Consider the following 18,458-nt stretch of genomic DNA (forward strand, 5'->3'; position numbering starts at 1 on the left):
ACCCCAAATCTCAGTCATCCTAGAAAAAAAATGCCTTATCGGCACCTTCCAAGGATCAAGACAACAACAGGTTTCGAAGATCATCTAGTCCAAGTTTGCCCAACTATGGCCCGTGGGGCACACCCAGCCCAAGGCCTTTTTTTGTGCAGTCCATGAGCTAAAGAATTTTTTTACGTCATTCAAGAGTTGTGAAAAAAGAAGAAAATAGGACAGAAACTATTTCGGACTGTGGTGCCTAAAGTATTTACTATTTGGCTCTGTTCAGAAAAAGCTTGCCAACCCGTGTTCTTGTCTGACCACCTCTGTGCAAAATGACTTGGGAAATGATTGCCTGATGCGTGCTTGAGTACTTTCACTAATGGAAAATACATCATCTTGCTGGTCAGCCTGCATCCTGTCTGGACAAGTCAGGTTACTGCTGTTAAACTCTGCCCAAATCTTGCCTCCTGATTGTTGTTCAGTTGCTCAGTCGTATCCGACTCTGTGACCCCATGGACTGCAAGACGCCAGGCTTCCCTGTCCTTCACTGCCTTCCAGAGTTTGCTCAGACTCGTGTCCATTGAGTCAGTGATGCCATCCAACCATCTTGCCTTCTGTTGCCCACTTCTCCTGCCTTCAGTCTTTCCCAGCATCAGGGTTTTTTCCAATGAGTTGGTTCTCCACATCAGGTAGCCAAAGTACTGGAGCTTCAGCTTCAGCATCAGTCCTTCCAATGAATATTCAGGGTTGATTTTCTTGAGGATTGACTGGTTTGATCTTGCTAGTCCAAGGGACTCTCAAGATTCTTCTCCAACACCAGTGTTCAAAAGCATCAATTCTTCAGTGCTCAGCCTTCTTTATGGTCCAGCTTTCACATCCATACATGACCACTGGAAAAACCATAGCCTTGACTAGATGGACTATTGTTGGCAAAGTAATGTCTCTGCTTTTTAATATGCTATCTAGTTCGGTCATAGCTTTTCTTCCAAGGAATAAGCGTCTTTTGATTTCACGGCTGCAGTCACCATCTGCAGTGATTTTGGAGCCCAAGAAAAAAAAGTCTCTCACTGTTTCCGTCATTTCCCCATCTGTTTGCCATGAAGTGATGGGACTGGATGCCATGATCCTCATTTTTTGAATGTTGAATCTTAAGCCAGCATCCATCCATTGACTCTTTTGGGGAGAAGAAAGCTGTTATTTCATGTCAGCAGCTTCTGAGTGCCTAATCTATCCTAGGCACTGTGCTGGGTGCTGGAGAAAGATAAGTAGGACAGGTTCTTGCGTCAGGGTTTTCCATGTGTTATTTCTCTGAACCAAAACAGTTGAACTGGTCTTCTCACCTGTCTCTCATTCCCGCTCTTCTTGCCATTGGGTCAGGGCTTTTCTCTTTCCTTATTTTACTTATTTACTTATTACAAAACCCAAAAGGCAAAAAGGACACAGAGTGAAAATAAGTCTGTCCACAGCCCTGTCTCTGACCCCTGGAATTTCTTTCCTGGGAGGCAACCACTGTTACACGTGTTCTGTGGGGATCTGATGGTGAAGAACAGCACTGACACAATGGTTAGGTCCATTGGACAGGAGCTTCTGGAAAGTACCACAGGGTAGTGTTTTTCAAGCACTTAACTTGTTTAAGTTGCCGAGTGTGACTTAGTTTTATTTTTAGAAAAGCCTAAAGTTGGTAAGTTTGGGTGGTAGCTGCAGAGGGTTCGTATTGCTTGACAGGCATCTGCGTTATTTCAGGTCACTCCTCACTGGATAGTTTGGTTACCACTGGGTCTCTTCTACTGCTGGGGTTCTTGTTCATTACAGTCTCAAGTCCTCAAAGCCTTTCCTCTTTCACTGGAAGTGATGCAATCCCATCTTGTGTGAAACTCTTGGGTTTCACATCCTGAATAAAACGTTGATGATCAGTAGAAATAAGCTTTCAGCTTTGTAAGCTGAGCCGAGGCCTCAAGTCTCCCCTGCACCATTTGGGATTATCCGGGCAAGCCTGACTTTTCAGGACGCAGGTACTGTTTGTGTCTAGGTTGGTTACACACGAATGACCTTGCACCTGGGACTCACTTCCTCCTCCTCCAGGATTCCCTCCTTATCGTTAGGTCTTAAGTCTTCCCTTCTAGTTTAGGGACAGTGTGACATAGACATTGCATAGGTTGCTAGGTGATAGCTTTTTACTCGAGTATCCTGTTTAGATGTTTCCAGCAGCTTCCTAATCACCCATTGCTGGTGTTGCTTAAGACCTCTCCATCGCCCTAGCCAGTAAGGCACCACTTCAGCAGCTGGATACGGACCACATCCTCTTGTGAAATGGGCTCTTGGGTTCTGCTCAGAATTTCTCAAAGACCAAATATGTCAGAAATGAAGCATGGGCCTCTGATTTGTTTTAATATTATTTATTTGGCTGTGCTGGATCTCATTTGTGGTGTGTGGGAGCTCAGAGTCTTAGCCCTTGGACCGCCAGGGAAATCCCAGTGGTGTGCCTCTTATGCAGATTACTTTCTAGTCCATTCTCTTCTGTGGTCCTCTTTTTCCTGGCTGCTCAGGGGCCGTATGGAATAGAATTTTCTCTTTTGTCTTTGGCACTGGTAAAATTTCATCTTGGTGACCTTTGATGCCCTGGAGAAGGGACTGGCTGCCCACTCCAGTATTCTTGCCTGGAGAATTCCATGAACAGGGGAGCTCGGTGAGCTACATTCCGTGGTACTTCAACATCTTGGTGACCTTAGCAGGTCATCGAAATGAGTTACTGTCGACTTTTAAGACTAAATTGCGGTTGATTGTGAAGTGTGTGTAGGCGTCTGCTGCCCCATCCCACAGAGGATTTCAGATGAGATCTGTTTGTACCGCTGTTCTGCTGAGGTGTTGATTCTTATCTCTCTGAACGTCAGTGTCGTCTTCTGTGAAACCGGAACTGTCGCTTCTTAGGGCTTTGGGGAGGCGCTAATGCAGGCGCCCACCCCTGCCGCAGTGCCTGGCCCCGGCCAATGCTTCGTAACTACCACTTTCAACTCGTGGCAGAGGACTATTGATCCTCTAGCACGTAGTGGTTTATTGGATGTGAGAGAGAGCAGAATTGAAGATGACTTTGAGGTTTCTTTGTGGCTATATGATGGTGCTGTTTAATAAACTTGGACATATAGGAAAATGGACACAATTTTAGTGAAAGGAACATTCAGTTTTCGATTTGTCAAGCTGAAGATGCCTGTGAGAAATTCAATTCCAGCCTTTAAAAGACACTTTAATATACGGTTGGAGGTTAGCGTTAGAAATACCATCCTGGGATTCATTGGCATCTAGATGGAAATGGGTGTATAAAATGAAAAATTTGCTTCGGGGAAAGCTTATAGACGAAGGAGAGGGCTGAGCACAGAAGCTTTCAAAAGCCAGCAGTAGAAGGAGAATGCCAGCTGTGTTGCAGAGGGAGAGAGGAGAAAGGAGCGATGGAGAAACCCGCAGAACCAAGCAGGAGACTGTGAGGGTGTTCTATGCCAATGTTTCTCATACAGTGGGCCCCAGGCCACCAGCATGAGGGTCTGTTTCTCCACTGGGCACTGAAGGCACAGTGCCTAGGACCCACAAACTTTTCTGGGGCCTGTGAACACAGGAGTGACCCAAAAAAGGTGAACATTCTGCAAGCGCGAAGCTATAAAGAGCCTTTAAAACAAAAGCCAAAGATTGTTTCATATGGGCCCAGGGTGCATTTAAATATGTTTGAAATGGTTCAGAGGTCGCTGTGTCCGCATGTGTGTGCATGCTCAGTCGTGTTTGGCTCTTTGCGACCTCATGGTCTGTAGCCTGCCAGGCTCCTCTGTCCATGGGATTCTCCAGGCAAGAACACTGGAGTGGGTTGCCATTTCCTTCTCCAGGGGATCTTCCCGACCCAAGGATCGAACCCATGTCTTGCATTTGGCAGGCAAATTCTGACTCCAGAAGTAAGAATGCTGGTGTTCCGAAGGCTTCAAGATAGCATCAAACTCGAATCAGGATCCCCTGGGGCACCGGTCCCCACCACCCTCTCTGTCCTTTCTCCCTCCTCCTCCCCCGACCCCCAGCAAGTGGATCCGAGGCATCTTCATTTTTTAATAAGCCCACCAGGAGGTGGAAACACTTGTGCAGTGCCAGCTGATGTGATGTTGCGAACCCGTGCCCAGGCCCTGCTCGGGGCCTCCCCTTGCTCTGACCCGCCCTCACCTCCTCTGCCTGGATTTTCACCAGGTTTAGGTGGTACTCCCTTGCATTTTACCATATAATTGCTATTGGACCAGAGCTCCTTGTCTCTCTGATATCCAACACGTTTAGAGAACCGAAAGGTTTTAAAAAATCTTGGCCCAAAACTCACGCAGAACCTGAGTAGACATGACCTGTCTTCTTTTATTTATCCCCTCTAGTGTGACTGTTCATACATCCCACTGCAGACATACTCATCTGTCTTGGGGCAGTTGGAGACTCAAGTGACCTCATCAACATGTGCCTTTGGAACTGCAAGTTCCTCTAGGGTTGTGCTTCCCCCCACCCCAACCACCCCATCACCCCAGGGTCTGTGTCCCCTCCCCGATGAGAGTGTGCAGGGGACACAGGGAATTACATTGAACGTATGCCTACTGGCCAAGATGGTCAAGTTTATTTGATGATTTGAATCGGTGATGCCATCCAACCATCTCATCCTTTGCTGCCCCCTTCTGCTCTCAATCTTTCCCAGGGTCTTTACCAAGGCTCTTCACATCAGGTGGCCAAAATATTGAAGCTTCCCCTTCAGCATGAGTCCTCCCAATGAATATTCAGGGTTGATTTCCTTTAGGATTGACTGGTTTGGTCTCCTTGCAGTCCAAGGGACTCTCAAGAGTCTTCTCCAACACCACAGTTCAAAAGCATCGATTCTTCCACACTCAGTCTTCTTTATGGTCCAGCTCTCACATCCATACATGACTACTGAAAAGACCACAGCCTTGACTATATGAACCTTTGTCAGCAAACTCATGTCTTTGCTTTTTAACACACTATCTAGGTCTGTCAGCTGTACCCTAATACAAAGTAAAAAGTCTGCAGTAAAAAAAGTAAAATTAGGAGAAGGCAATGGCACCCCACTCCAGTACTCTTGCCTGGAAAATCCCATGGATGGAGGAGCCTGGTGGGCTGAAGTCCATGGGGTCGCTAAGAGTCGGACAAGACTGAGCAACTTCGCTTTCACTTTTTCACTTTCTTGCATTGGAGAAGGAATGGCAACCCACTCCAGTGTTCTTGCCTGGAGAATCTGAGGGACGGGGGAGCCTGGTGGGCTGTCTATGGGGTCACACAGAGTCGGACACGACTGAAGTGACTTAGCAGTAGCAGCAGCATGGAGGGAAGCTGGGTGGAAGGCACATTGGGACCTCTCTGTTTTGGCAACTTCTAGTGAACTTATAATCATTTGAAAATAAAAATTTAAAAACAAAACAAAAAAAAGTAAAATTAAAAAAATAAAACATGTATAGTGAAGTGCAAATTTCCTGCATTTGAAGGATAAAGTGTGACATTTCAAAGCAGTTCTGATACTGTGGTTTGGGTGGGGGAATTTCTTCATCCTTCTTGGCTGGGGTGCTCAAGCACTGCCTCACTCAGAACCCTGACCGCTGGCGTTGCTCACTGGCTGGACTTCGGGTTTTTGTGCTTGTACAGTTCCCTGGGGCCACACAGGATGGTTCAAAGAAGGGTTAACACTAGCGCATCAGTCAGACTGGCTTGCGAGAAAGATGCCCTGAAGTGAATGCCAGGGGGGTCAGTTGTGTTGCCCAGAGGCTGAATGTGGCAATGTAGCCAAGACCCTCGAGTTGCTTTCCAAAGCTGTGTCTTCAGGCAGCTTGTCAACCTCTGGTCACTTTCTGTTTCTCTGTCTCAAGCATGATTACAAATGTCCTTTCTCACCGTATTCTGTGCATTGTTGCCGTGTTTCGTTTCTAGCAGGCGATAACGAATGGCAGCAGCTATGGGGGACCCCGGCCTCTCCAGATTGCAGTTCGCCCCCTTCAGCAGCGCCTTGGATGTTGGCTTCTGGCATGAGTTGACCCAGAAGAAGCTGAATGAGTACCGGCTAGACGAAGCTCCCAAGGACATTAAGGGTTATTACTACAACGGTAGGTGATAGGAAACTCCATTCTTCTTCTCTTACCTTCTCTGCCCAGTGTAGGGTCAGATCTCCTTCAGAATGGGATGTCCTTGACTTTTACCATTAATGCTATCCCCTGGTTTCTACTTTACTACCTGACTTTTTGACCCATGTTCATTTCTTTTTTCCTTATTGGGAGAAGAAAGGGAGAAGCCAGTGTATTAATCGAAAGAGTTAATACCCGTTACTGAGTATTGCTGGGGAAGGGGACTGGAAACATTTTCCCCAGTGAATCTTTGCATTCATATTCTTGGCAAATACCTTGGATTCACAAAAGCCATCATCTGCTGCTATGTCCTTCTTCAGCTTGAGTGGCTGGAAATTGGATGGGGCCCTTTGGGCTTCACCAGAAGAGAGTGATCCACGCATGTTTTTGTTGCAAAGGCTGCTGTGACTAACTCATGATTGAATGTGTAAATGCTTCCTTCCAGGTGACTCTGTGGGGCTGCCAGCTCGCTTAACGTTGGAGTTCAGTGCTTTCGACATGTGAGTATTTTTTGATCGAAATCTAGAATAGAGAATGCTGATTTTTGCAAGGAATGAGGGTTCTTAACTTTCATCGTAGGTGGGCTGTGGGACCATCCACAGAAGCTTCTGGTGAGCAGGGCTAGCATCTCATGGTTCTGTTGTACCTTCCATGGCATGGGACAAGTGCTGGGTGCTCAGGACTGTCTGGTTCATTTTTTCAGCATGTGCTAAGTCGCTTCAGTCATGTCCGACTCTGTGCGACCCCAGAGACGGCAGCCCACCAGACTCCCCCGTACCCGGGATTCTCCAGGCAAGAACGCTGGAGTGGGTTGCCATTTCCTTCTCCAGTGCACGAAAGTGAAAAGTGAAAGTGAAGTCGCTCAGTCGTATCAAACTCTAGCGACCCCATGGACTACAGCCTACCAGGCTCCTCCGTCCATGGGATTTTCTAGGCAAAAGTACTGGAGTGGGGTGCTGTTGCCTTCTCCATTTCAGCACGTATTTATTACCTATTAGGTGCAGCAATGAGCATTTATTAGGCTACTTCTATATACAAGTTACTGTGCAAGGCACAGTAGGGATGTGCAAGGAAACGTGACATAATGTTCTCACAGAGGTGTCTTTGACTAATTGGGGACCGTCATTACTGACTTATTTTCTAGAGATAATCCTTTCAGACCTGCCAGGTGTGGTTTTCTTCCCTTTCTCAGGTGAGGAAACTATGAGTCCAAAGGTGAAGTGACTTACCCAGGTCATTTCAGTTCAGTTCAGTCGCTCAGTCGTGTCCGACTCCTTGCGACCCCATGAATCGCAGCACACCAGGCCTCCCTGTCCATCACCAACTCCCAGACTTCACTCAGACTCACATCCATAGAGTCGGTGATGCCATACAGCCGTCTCATCCTCTGTCGTCCCCTTTGCCTCCTGCCCCCAATCCCTCTCAGCATCAGAGTCTTTTCCAGTGAGTCAACTCTTCACATGAGGTGGCCAAAGTACTGGAGTTTCAGCTTTAGCATCAGTCCTTCCAAAGAACACCCAGGACCGATCTCCTTTAAAATGGACTGGTTGGATCTCCTTGCAGTCCAAGGGACTCTGAAGAGTCTTCTCCAACACCACAGTTCAAAGGCATCAATTCTTTGGTGCTCAGCTTTCTTCACAGTCCAACTCTCACATCCATACATGACCACTGGAAAAACCATAGCCTTGACTAGACGGATCTTTGCTGGCAAAGTAAAAAGCAGAGGCTTTTTAATATGCTGTCTAGGTTGGTCATAACTTTTCTTCGAAGGAGTAAGCGTCTTTTAATTTCATGGCTGCAGTCACCATCTGCAGCGATTTTGGAGCCCCCCAAAATAAAGTCTGACACTGTTTGCACTGTTTCCCCATCTATCTCCCATGAAGTGATGGGACCAGATGCCAGGATCTTTGTTTTCTGAATGTTGAGCTTTAAGCCAACTTTTTCACTCTCCTCTTTCACTTTCATCAAGAGGCTTTTGAGTTCCTCTTCACTTTCTGCCATAAGGGTGGTGTCATCTGCATATCTGAGGTTATTGATATTTCTCCCGGCAATCTTGATTCCAGCTTGTGTTTCATCCAGTCCACCGTTTCTCATGATGTACTCTGCATATAAGTTAAATAAGCAGGGTGACAATATACAGCCTTGACGTACTCCTTTTCCTATTTGGAACCAGTCTGTTGTTCCATGTCCAGTTCTAACTGTTGCTTCCTGACCTGCATACAAATTTCTCAAGAGGTATTCCCATCTCTTTCATAATTTTCCACATTTTATTGAGATCCACACAGTCAAAGGCTTTGGCATAGTCAATAAAGCAGAAATAGATGTTTTTCTGGAACTCTCTTGCTTTTTCCACGATCCAGCGGATGTTGGCAACTTGATCTCTGGTTCCTCTGCCTTTTCTAAAACCAGTTTGAACATCAGGAAGTTCACGGTTCACGTATTGCTGAAGCCTGGCTTGGAGACTTTTGAGCATTACTTTACTAGCATGTGAGATGAGTGCAATTGTGTGGTAGTTTGAACATTCTTTGGCATTGCCTTTCTTTGGGATTGGAATGAAAACTGACCTTTTCCAGTCCTGTGGCCACTGCTGAGTTTTCCAAATTTGCTGGCATATTGAGTGCAGCACTTTCACAGCATCATCTTTCAGGATTTGAAATAGTTCAACTGGAATTCCATCACCTCCACTAACTTTGTTCATAGTGATGCTTTCTAAGGCCCACTTGACTTCACATTCCAGGATGTCTGGCTCTAGGTGAGTGATCACACCATCATGATTATCTGGGTCATGAAGATCTTTTTTGTACAGTTCTTCTGTGTATTCTTGCCACCTCTTCTTAATATCTTCTGCTTCTGTTAGGTCCATACCATTTCTGTCCTTTATTGAGCCCATCTTTGCCTGAAATGTTCCCTTGGTATCTCTAATTTTCTTGAAGAGATCTCTAGTCTTTCCCATTCTGTTGTTTTCCTCTATTTCTTTGCATTGATCGCTGAGGAAGGCTTTCTTATCTCTTCTTGCTATTCTTTGGAACTCTGCATTCAGATGCTTATATCTTTCCTTTTCTCCTTTGCTTTTCGCTTCTCTTCTTTTCACAGCTATTTGTAAGGCCTCCCCAGACAACCATTTTGCTTTTTTGCATTTCTTTTCCATGGGGATGGTCTTGACCCCTGTCTCCTGTACAATGTCACGAACCTCCTTTCATAGTTCATCAGGCACTCTATCTATCAGATCTAGTTCCTTAAATCTATTTCTCACTTCCACTGTGTAATCATAAGGGATTTGATTTAGGTCATACCCTGAATGGTCTAGTGGTTTTCCCTACTTTCTTCCATTTCAGTCTGAATTTGGCAATAAGGAGTTCATGATCTGAGCCACAGTCAGCGGTCTGAGTAGCTGGAGGCAATTTCTTATTTTCTGTAGAAACTGAGAAGCCAGGAGGTGGATGTAGTTTGGGGAGGAGGTAAATTTGGTTTAGGACATGTTGAGTTAGAGTTGACAGAGTCCAGGCTGTAAGAGAAGAAGAGGCTGTAGCGTGAGGAGAAGGAAGGGCAGTGACAGGGACCAGACCTGAGCAGGGAGGGCAGAAACACAGAACTCGCCAAAGAGACGTGACTTGCTGGAGAAGAAGAACCAGAAATGATGTTTTCAGGAAGGAAAGAGGATCAACAGCGGCAGAATCAGAAAGCCAAAGTTCAGTGCCCGGGTCGCTGGAAGTGTTGACTGGGTTGTGTGAGAAACTAAATTCTGTGCCTGGGGGCAGAGCAGAAAGCATGTTGAGAGGCTTTAAGATAACTGAGAGCTGGAGATTACAGGCTTCCAGGAGGGGGGCCATCTTTTTCTGCTCCCTCGTGTGTTTGCTGTGTGAGGGTGGGGGATAAGGGGAACATGAAGAGGTATTTGTAAAGACCACCTGAATATGAAGATAGTCAAAGATTTATTGTTGTTGTTCAGTCGCTCAGGCGTGTCCGACTCTTTGCGAGCCCTTGGACTGCAGCACGCCAGGCTTCCCTGTCCTTCACCATCTCCCGGAGCTTGCTCAAACTCATGTCCATTGAGTCGGTGATGCCATCCAACCATCTCGCCCTCTGTCATCCCCTTCTCCTCCTGCCGTCAGTTTGCCCAGAATCATGGTCTTTTCTAATGAGTCAGGTCTTCGCATCAGGTAGCCAAAGTATTGGGGCTCCAGCTTCAGCATCAGTCCTTCCAATGAATATTCAGGGTTCATTTCCTTGAGGACTGACTGGTTTGGTCCCCTTGCTGTCCAAGGGACTCTCAAGAGTCTTCAACACCACAGTTGAAAAGCATAAAGTCTTCATCGCTCAGCCTTCATTATAGTTTAACTCTCACATCCATACTTGACTACTGGAAAAACAATAGCTTTGACTTTATGGACCTTTGTCAGCAAAGTAATGTCTCTGATTTTTAATATGCTGTTTAGATTGGTCATAGCTTTTTTTACGAGGCGCAAATGTCTTTTAATTTCATGGCTGCAGTCACTATCTGCAGTGAGTTTGGAGGCCAAGAAAATAAAGTCTGTCCCTGTTTCCATTGTTTCCCTATCTATTTGCCATGAAGTGACGGGACTGGATTAGTCAAAGATTAGGGCATTTCAAATAAAGTCTCCCTAGAATTTGAAAACAAAAAATCTCTTCAAAAGTCAATACATTTTATTCCTCTGTCACAATCAAATTGTGAAACTAAATTGCACAACTTGAATCGAAAATGATGTTAGTCTTTGTACCTTTAAAAGATATGTTTTGATGTTTCTTGTTCCCTTCAGAGCTTTCTTGCTCAATAATAAATCCTTGTGATTGCACATCAAAGCAAAAAATCCTCGTCATCTCTCTCCTGCATCGGCAAAGACTGACTGACTGTTGGAGCAGTCACAAAATAATGAGGAAAATGCATTCAGTGTACAGTCCTCAATTATCTGAGGCTCATAAATGGGGTGGTATAGTTTTAGTATGGAGAAGGCAATGGCACCCCACTCCAGTACTCTTGCCTGGAAAATCCCATGGACGGAGGAGCCTGGTGGGCTGCAGTCCATGGGGTCGCTAAGAGTCGGACACGACTGAGCGACTTCACTTTCACTTTTCACTTTCATGCCTTGGAGAAGGAAATGGCAACCCACTCCTGTGTTGTTGCCTGGAGAATCCCAGGGTCGGGGGAGCCTGGTGGGCTGCCATCTGTGGGGTCGCACAGAGTCGGACACAACTGAAGCGACTTAGCAGCAGCAGCAGCAGCAGTTTCAGTATAAGCTGGAGGGTCCAGCATTCCTCACCAGCTGCCTTCACTCCTGTCTGTCCTTTTTTTTTAATGTATAATTTGATTGATTTATTTATGGCTGTGCTAGGTCTTGTTGCCGTGTGGGCTTTTCTCTAGTTGTGGCAAACGGGGGCTCCTGTCCAGTTGTGGTGTGGGGGCCTCTCGTCGCGGGGGCTCTCGTCGCGGGGGCTCTCGTCGCGGGGGCTCTCGTCGCGGGGCGCAGGCTCTGGGCGCGTGCTTCCGTTGCTGCAGCCCGTGGGTGCGCAGACTCAGTGGTTGTGGCGCCCGGGCTTAGGGCTTAGTTGCTCTGCAGCATGTGGGACCTTCCCAGATCAGGGGTCGAACCCGTGTCTCCTGCATTGGCAGGCGGATTCTTCTCCACTGAGCCACCAGGGAAGCCAGCTCCTGTCTCTTCTGACACTAAATGAAAGCTTATTATTTTTTGAGTTTCAGTAATTTTATTCTTTGACACAACTAATTACAGAAAAAAAAAAAAAAAGAACTATTCACAGAAGTTAGGCTTGATCTTGTTGCAAAATCCAGGTTTCTTAAACCTCGCAATCCAGAAATTTTAGTTGAAGGAGATAAAGTCTGTGATCCCATGGCTATGGTTTTCACCCAGATGGCTCAATTTTCTTGGTCATCATTTGTCAGTTAGCTGTTGAATATTCACCGTGCGTGAGGCTCCGTGGTAGGCACTGGGGGCGATGAGCAAGAATTACGCCATGGGAGTCCTGGATTGGAAGCTTGATGGCTTGGAATCTGCCCCTGATTAACTGCCTTACCTGGAATGAGTCTTTTTCATTTTCTCAGCTTCAGTTTCCTAATATGCAGCTCCCAGCTTCTAAATGTTCCTTTCAGTTTTAAAAGTCTGATTTTCTTCCTTTCTTTTTTTTTTTTAATCTAACTTTTTTTGTAAAAGTCTGTGATTTTCTGACGCCCCTTTCTTAGGATGGTTGGTGCCATGGTCTAAACGTTGGTGTTCTTCAAAAGCACGTATGTTGAAAACCCAGGGCCCAAGGTTACGGTCTGAAGAAGTGGGCCTTTGGGAGGCGGTGAGGGCAGGGCTCTCATGCATGGGGTTAGTGACAGGGACCCCAGAGACCTAGCTTACCCCCTCTACCCTGGGAGGACACAGCTTAAGCGGAAGAAGCTCTTCTCCAGGAGCTGGCACTTTGATCTTGGACTTCCAGCTTCCAGAGCCATGAGGGATAAACGTCTGTTGTTTGGCAACCCCCCAGTCTGTGGTGTGGTACAACCTCTGCTTGGGCAGACTGAGACAGGAAGTTTACTGAAAGCACTTGGAGCTCCTCCGGAGAAATGAGGTCTTTGTATCCAAATTGTCTTTGTCCTGATTGTTCTTTCTTTGCATTTATTGCTGGGCATCTGCGTGGGTTTGTAGGGAAAACCTCTGTGCATTTATTCATCAAACACCGAATGTTTCTTGTGGACAGATGTGTAGGTGGTAGAAATACAAAGACTTAAGCAAACAGGGGACTCTGGAGGAGCTCTGCATGGAGGTGGAAGACAGGTATTAGCATCACATGGTATGCAGTGCTGGAGCAAACGTTGGGGCTGATAGTTGGTTCAGAAATGCTTATTGATTGCTTCTGCTGTGTCTTGATGATAGAATGTGCCGGCCCTGGGCGGACAGAGAAGCGTAAGATGCAGAGGTGCAGTTTGGAGAGCTAACAGCCCAAGTCCTCATCTGTAGATGCTGGGTGTACCTCAGCTTTGCACAGCGCCAGAGAAACCGCTCTCACTCTGAGATCCCAGAAGCCGGATGAATCTCTGCCAGCAGTTGGCATCACAGGATCCCGTTATCTACCTTGTTTCGGCTGAATTATGAGTCACACTTGACTGATTTGATCAGGCACCAACTGTCCTGCCCTAGAGGGAGCTGTCTTAGGCTGGCACGCTGATGAACCAGCCCCCGATATGTAACGGCCCTAGCACAGAGGGGCCTGTTTCTTACCCGCTTAGTAGTCCGGGTTGGGGGCGGGGCGGAGGCGGTCCAGTCTTTTTCTGCCTTGTGGCTCCGTCATCCTGGGGGGCTTGCCTTCGTGTGCTGCTTAGAACGGAACTGTCACCTTCCGATGGCAAGAGAGAGGAGGCGCGAGAGAACCAAAGTGAAAATCTGAGGAGACACCCAACTCTCTTAAAGACCCTTAACGGCCTGGGTGAGCATGGGGTTGGGGGGCATGTATCACCCCACTCATGTTCCATCAGGCAGAGCCGAGGCTTCACCGTCTTGCAGGGGAGACAGACATGGTGCCAAACTACAAGCATCAGAGCATTACTTCTATGTAAAGAGAGAGAAATAGACTTTGGTGGGCAATCTCTGTACAGATTTAAAGCTGGTTAGAAAAAAAAAAATTCCTTTGAGGAGCATTTACCCATTTATTTATTTTTAAAATATATAGCATTTTTTCAAATAGTGTTTAATTAATTAATTTTTCACTTTTGGCCGTGCTGAGTCTCCGTTGCTGCACAGACTTTCTCTAGTTGTGGCGAGTGGGGGCTGCTGTCTAGATGCGGTGCGCAGGCTTACCACTGTTGCGGAGCACGGTCTGTAGGGCACGTGGACCCAAGAGTTGTGGTGCACAGGCTTAATTGCGCCGTGGTAGGTGGAATCTTCCTGGACCAGGGATTGAGCGGTTGTCCCCTGCATTGCAAGGCAGATTCTTAATCACTGGACCACTAGGGAATCCCAACATTTACCTAATTAGTGATAAGACATATTTTCCTTTTCTAAGCTTAATAAGATAAATAGAAGGCATAACCCTTGTGCTCCGAGACCTTAAACAGTAGCTGAGGAAATATGGCTCATTTGCTAGATCATCTGTGCAGGGCACGGGCCCTCTTATTCTCCACCATCTTGCCAGCACCTCACTCAGGTCCGACATGGACCGGCCGCTCAGATAGCCATTGGCGTCAATTGCAAGCAGTCTGAGGGCCTGGCTGTCAAAATGGGAAGTGGCATGGCTGGTGGAAAGGCACCATGGGCCCCAAGAGAGGACGCGATGAACAGAAGCTCAGAGATGGTTACAGAACACAGGAGATCACGCAGTCGGGCCCCTAGACTGAGTGTGACTTAGATGCCAGAGCTCCCCGCGGGCAGATGAGACTGCGCACACGTGGTAAAGGCCTCTCCAGGTTCGTTCCATCCAAGCCACCCTCACCGCCTATCTGCTCTGGAGGATCTGGCCATGTGCCTGTCTTTGCCCAAGAGATTCCGTAACAGCCCTCAGACTTTCCTGAGTCATCACTGTGAGGCTGAGCGATGTTGAGGGCCTGGTGTCCAGAGAAAACATGCCAGGCTTCAGGCCTTTGTAGGATCCCATGTTTTCCCCAACTTGGGTTAATGTGTTCACTAACTAGTTAGAGTTCACTGTAGGCTGTAGGACATGGGGAAGATGTCTAATTCTAGTTCTCTAAAACAGCTTTATTGAGATATACTTTACGACCACGTGGACTTCCCTGGTGGCTCAGATGGTAAAGCGTCTGCCTACAATGCAGGAGACCTGGGTTCTATCCCTGGGTCGGAAAGATCTGGAGAAGGAGATGGCAGCCCATTCCGGTACTCTTGCCTGGAAAATCCCATGGACGGAGGAGCCTGGAAGGATACAGTCCATGGGGTCGTGAAGAGTCGCTCACGACTGAGCGACTTCACTTCACTTTACATATCATACAATTTACCCATTTAAAATGCACAGTTCAGCACTTCTTAGTATGTTCATGAGGCGCAACCGCCACCACTGCACATTTTCGCCACCCCAGAGGGAAGCCCTGCACCCTTCACAGGTACTCCCCATCCTCCGTTCTGCCTGTCCCCCGCGCTGGGCAACCATGACTCTGTTGTCTGTCTCTATGGATTTGGCTGCTCTGGACACTTCACAGCAATGGCATCACAGCAAACTAAACTCATACATGTCCAGGCGCAGGATTTGGACTAAACTCTCTAGTTTCCAAGTCTAGGGCTCTTTCCAGTCCTCCTCTGAGCCACCTCTTTCTGGAACAAGTGGAACTTGAACCTGGAGAAACTACTGGAATGGCTTACCCTCCCACTATCACATTTTAAGTTCTTTCCTCTGGCCACCTCCCCAGGTGGCACTTGAGCCTTGAAAAATGCTTCTCCTCTGAAACTCACTAATGAGCTCACACGAGGGCTGATGTCCTAGCCCCTGCTTGGGTTCTCATGCTTTAGTTTCCTCTGCTCTAACAGAAAGCCTTCGGCCCGGCATTCGCACACCCAGGACATCTGGACGCTGGGAGGGAGGGACCGGATTCCATCAGAGCATCCTTCTCTCTAGTTCCCTAGTCATTTCATGCGCCCATGTCTGCCTGCAGAACCACGTCTGCCTGCAGAAGCCTGGTTTACCAGCTGCTCCGCTTCCTTTTTCTTCCCTCTCAGCCTAGTCTTGTCCTTTTCTGATTTCTTTTTTCTCCTCAGGTCTGTCCTTGATGTCCTCATCTCACCTGAGTGAGGAATATTCTTCTATTGTCGTAGAGCGGTGACACATACAACCTATGAGCCACTGACTCATCAGCTCCCAGAGGCAAGCTCTGGCCTTTGGAAGTTGCTTCTCCCAGGACTTGGCATTTGAGTCTTAGAGACAGCATTTGGCAGAACCTCCACACCCGTTGCACCCTCCACACCTGCTGAGGGTTTAGAGCTCTCTAAACCCCCCTCCCCGAACCCCATTCTGCTCAGACTAGGAAGGGAGAAACGCTGGGTCTGAAGAGCTGCCGTCGGTGTGAGCAGTGAGCGTCCTCTCTGCAGTGGTCGTGACCACAGTGTGCATCTTGTAATAAGATGAGTACTGTTTTCAGTTAACATCTGTAACCTCTGAAGGGCTTCCCAGGTGGCTCAGTGGTAAAGAACCCACCTGCCAATGCAGAAGACGCGGGTTCGATCCCTGGGTCAGGAAGATCCCCTAGAGAAGGGAATGGCAACCCACTCCAGTATTCTTGCCTGGAGAAGCCCATGGACAGAGGAGCCTGGCCGGCCACAGTCCATTAGGTCACAAGGTGTCAAACACGGACTGAGCAACTGAACCCACACACACAACCTCTGAAACGCAAATTAATCATTTCGGAGGTGACACCAGGTTTTCCCACATCTGGGTTGTGCTCAGAATCATCTTACCTTTCTCCTCTCCTGACCTGGGTTACTCTGAGGCCGGGGGGCACGGGAAAGGGGCCAACGTGGAATGTGACACCCCGTGGCACGACATGGCCGCACAGGTGTCCGGGGTGCAGTGCAGTCAGGAGGCGGCATGCCCCTGCCTTTGGAGCACTCCTGTCCTCCAGGGGTGTGGTTGTTGGTCTTGGAAGCACTCTAAAATAACTGTGCTCATGATCAGAGAAGGGGGGGGTGGATGGATGGCTCCCTGGAAGAGGAGGATGTTGCAGCAGGGTGCTGAATCTGGGAGTGCTTGAGTGGGAAGCGGGCAACACAGACCCTTCAAGTCAACAGTTCTGAGTTGAGACCCCAGCTCTGCCTGTTATGTGACCTTAAGCAAGTTACTTAATCCTTCAAGAGGCAGAACAAACTCCTTTCAGAACCGAAACCTTATACCCAGGTTCAGTAGAAGCTCATTAAATAACGTCTCCCTTTCAGTTTAAAGATGGGAAAGAATTTTTTTAAATAGGAAAAGAGCTTATATCCGGGGGGCAGTGGAAAGACAGCATGCAGAGACATTAGGGGAAGGGGAATAGAGAGGCTTTTGTGGGGGTAGAGCGCACATTTTTACTCCTTAAGCAGTGATATTCGTCATTTTCCAAAGAAATGTAAACCAGTCTTCTCTTTGCCCTGGACAGTGCGGTCCTTGTCTCCGACTGTCTTCTGGTTTGTTTGTCGTTTGCTGGCTGTCCGCGTCCCAGCTGTGCCCATTAACCACGTTTCTCTCGTGCCCAGGAGTGCACCCACCCCAGCCCGCTGCTGCCCGGCGGTCGGCATACTGTATAATACCAACACACTCGAGGCTTTCAAGGCTGCAGATAAGAAGCTACTTCTGGAAGAAGCGGCAAACGAGGTTAGCTGGGAAACTCGACGTACCTGTTGTCCATGGTCCCGCAGGCATGCAGTTGCAGACCAAGTGCCTGACTCTGTCACAGAAGCTAGCGTGTACCCGGCACTCAGGCTACTCAGGGCCTTCTGCAGTGATGGGTGGGTCAGGGAGGAGACAGCCTTCTCCTCTTGCCTGAGGAGAAGGTCACAGCAGAGAAGGGAAGCGCTCGCCGGCTATCCCCAGTTAGCTCAGCCTCTCTGAGTGCGCCAGCTCTGTGCCTGTGTCTCGTGCATTCGGGTTCTCTGTTCCCAGTGCCCCCCGAAGAGGCTTTCTAGTCCTGAGCACTGTCACGCTGTCAGAGCCTATCATGTCTCTCCCGAGTCCTCAGGGCTGAATGGAAAGGCCCCGTGGGACTTGCCGGGGCCCCCACAGCCTGGCCTCTGCGGCCCTGTGGCCTTCCATCCCCTCTCTCTTGCCCTCACCGTCTCTGACCACTCACGGCAAATCAGGGAGCATTCCTCCCTTCACTGCTTTCTGCGGTCCCCTTCTCCCTGGGACTCAATGTTTTTCTCTGCCTGGAATGTCCTTCCTTTCCTTCTTCACGTCTGAGTTAGTGTGAGGAATAAGTGGGGCAGGGGGGCAGCTTATCCCCGCCCTCTCTGCCATCCACTTCATTGATGAGCTTCACCCCAATAAGTCTTACTTATGTGGGGGCCGTGGTCAGAGAGGGGTGTCCCCTGCCTTGGGCCTGAGGAAGGCATCCTCCCGCCCCTTGTGATGGGGGACGATGGTTGCCTTCCTCGGCCTGTGGCGTGACTGCTCAGGGGCTCTTGCGTGTTTCAGAGGCCGTCTTGAGAGAGTGGGTCAGGAGAGTGGGTCTCGAGAGAGTGGGTCGGGTCTTAGGCTGTCATTGGAAACAGCAGGCTGCTCCCCACAGGAATCCCAGCCCCGTCCCGTGTCCAGGGCTCAGCCTCCCCTTCGGTTTGTCAGAAGCGGGGCCTGCTGTCCTGGGCTCCAGCTCCTCCAAGCTCGTTGTTTGCACAGCAGGACCATCTCTCTGCTTGTTTCCCT

General features: G+C 48.3%; 1 protein-coding gene across 50 annotated transcripts in view; it reads left to right on the forward strand.

Annotated features, from left to right (window-relative positions):
- ATG7 (autophagy related 7) overlaps positions 1-18,458 on the forward strand; it is a 282,407-nt gene that overhangs the window by 16,560 nt on the left and 247,389 nt on the right. For 29 of the 50 annotated variants that reach the window (XR_015151824.1, XR_015151826.1, XR_015151821.1 and 26 more), the window contains 3 exons: positions 5,920-6,092; positions 6,556-6,610; positions 17,294-17,411. Coding sequence is in view for 39 of the 50 variants with exons in the window: in XM_086368531.1 (XP_086224657.1) it covers positions 5,933-6,092; positions 6,556-6,610; positions 17,294-17,411 (333 nt within the window). In the remaining 11 variants the exon portion in view is untranslated. The remainder of the gene's footprint in view (positions 1-5,919; positions 6,093-6,555; positions 6,611-17,293; positions 17,412-18,458) is intronic. The other 21 variants (XR_015151827.1, XR_015151822.1, XR_015151830.1 and 18 more) reach the window with 2 other exon arrangements.

The sequence above is a fragment of the Bos grunniens genome, chromosome 22, assembly GCF_055505025.1.
Source record: "Bos grunniens cultivar Pamir isolate PY7600 chromosome 22, Bosgru_T2T1.0, whole genome shotgun sequence".
Classification (NCBI taxonomy): Eukaryota; Metazoa; Chordata; class Mammalia; order Artiodactyla; family Bovidae; genus Bos; species Bos grunniens.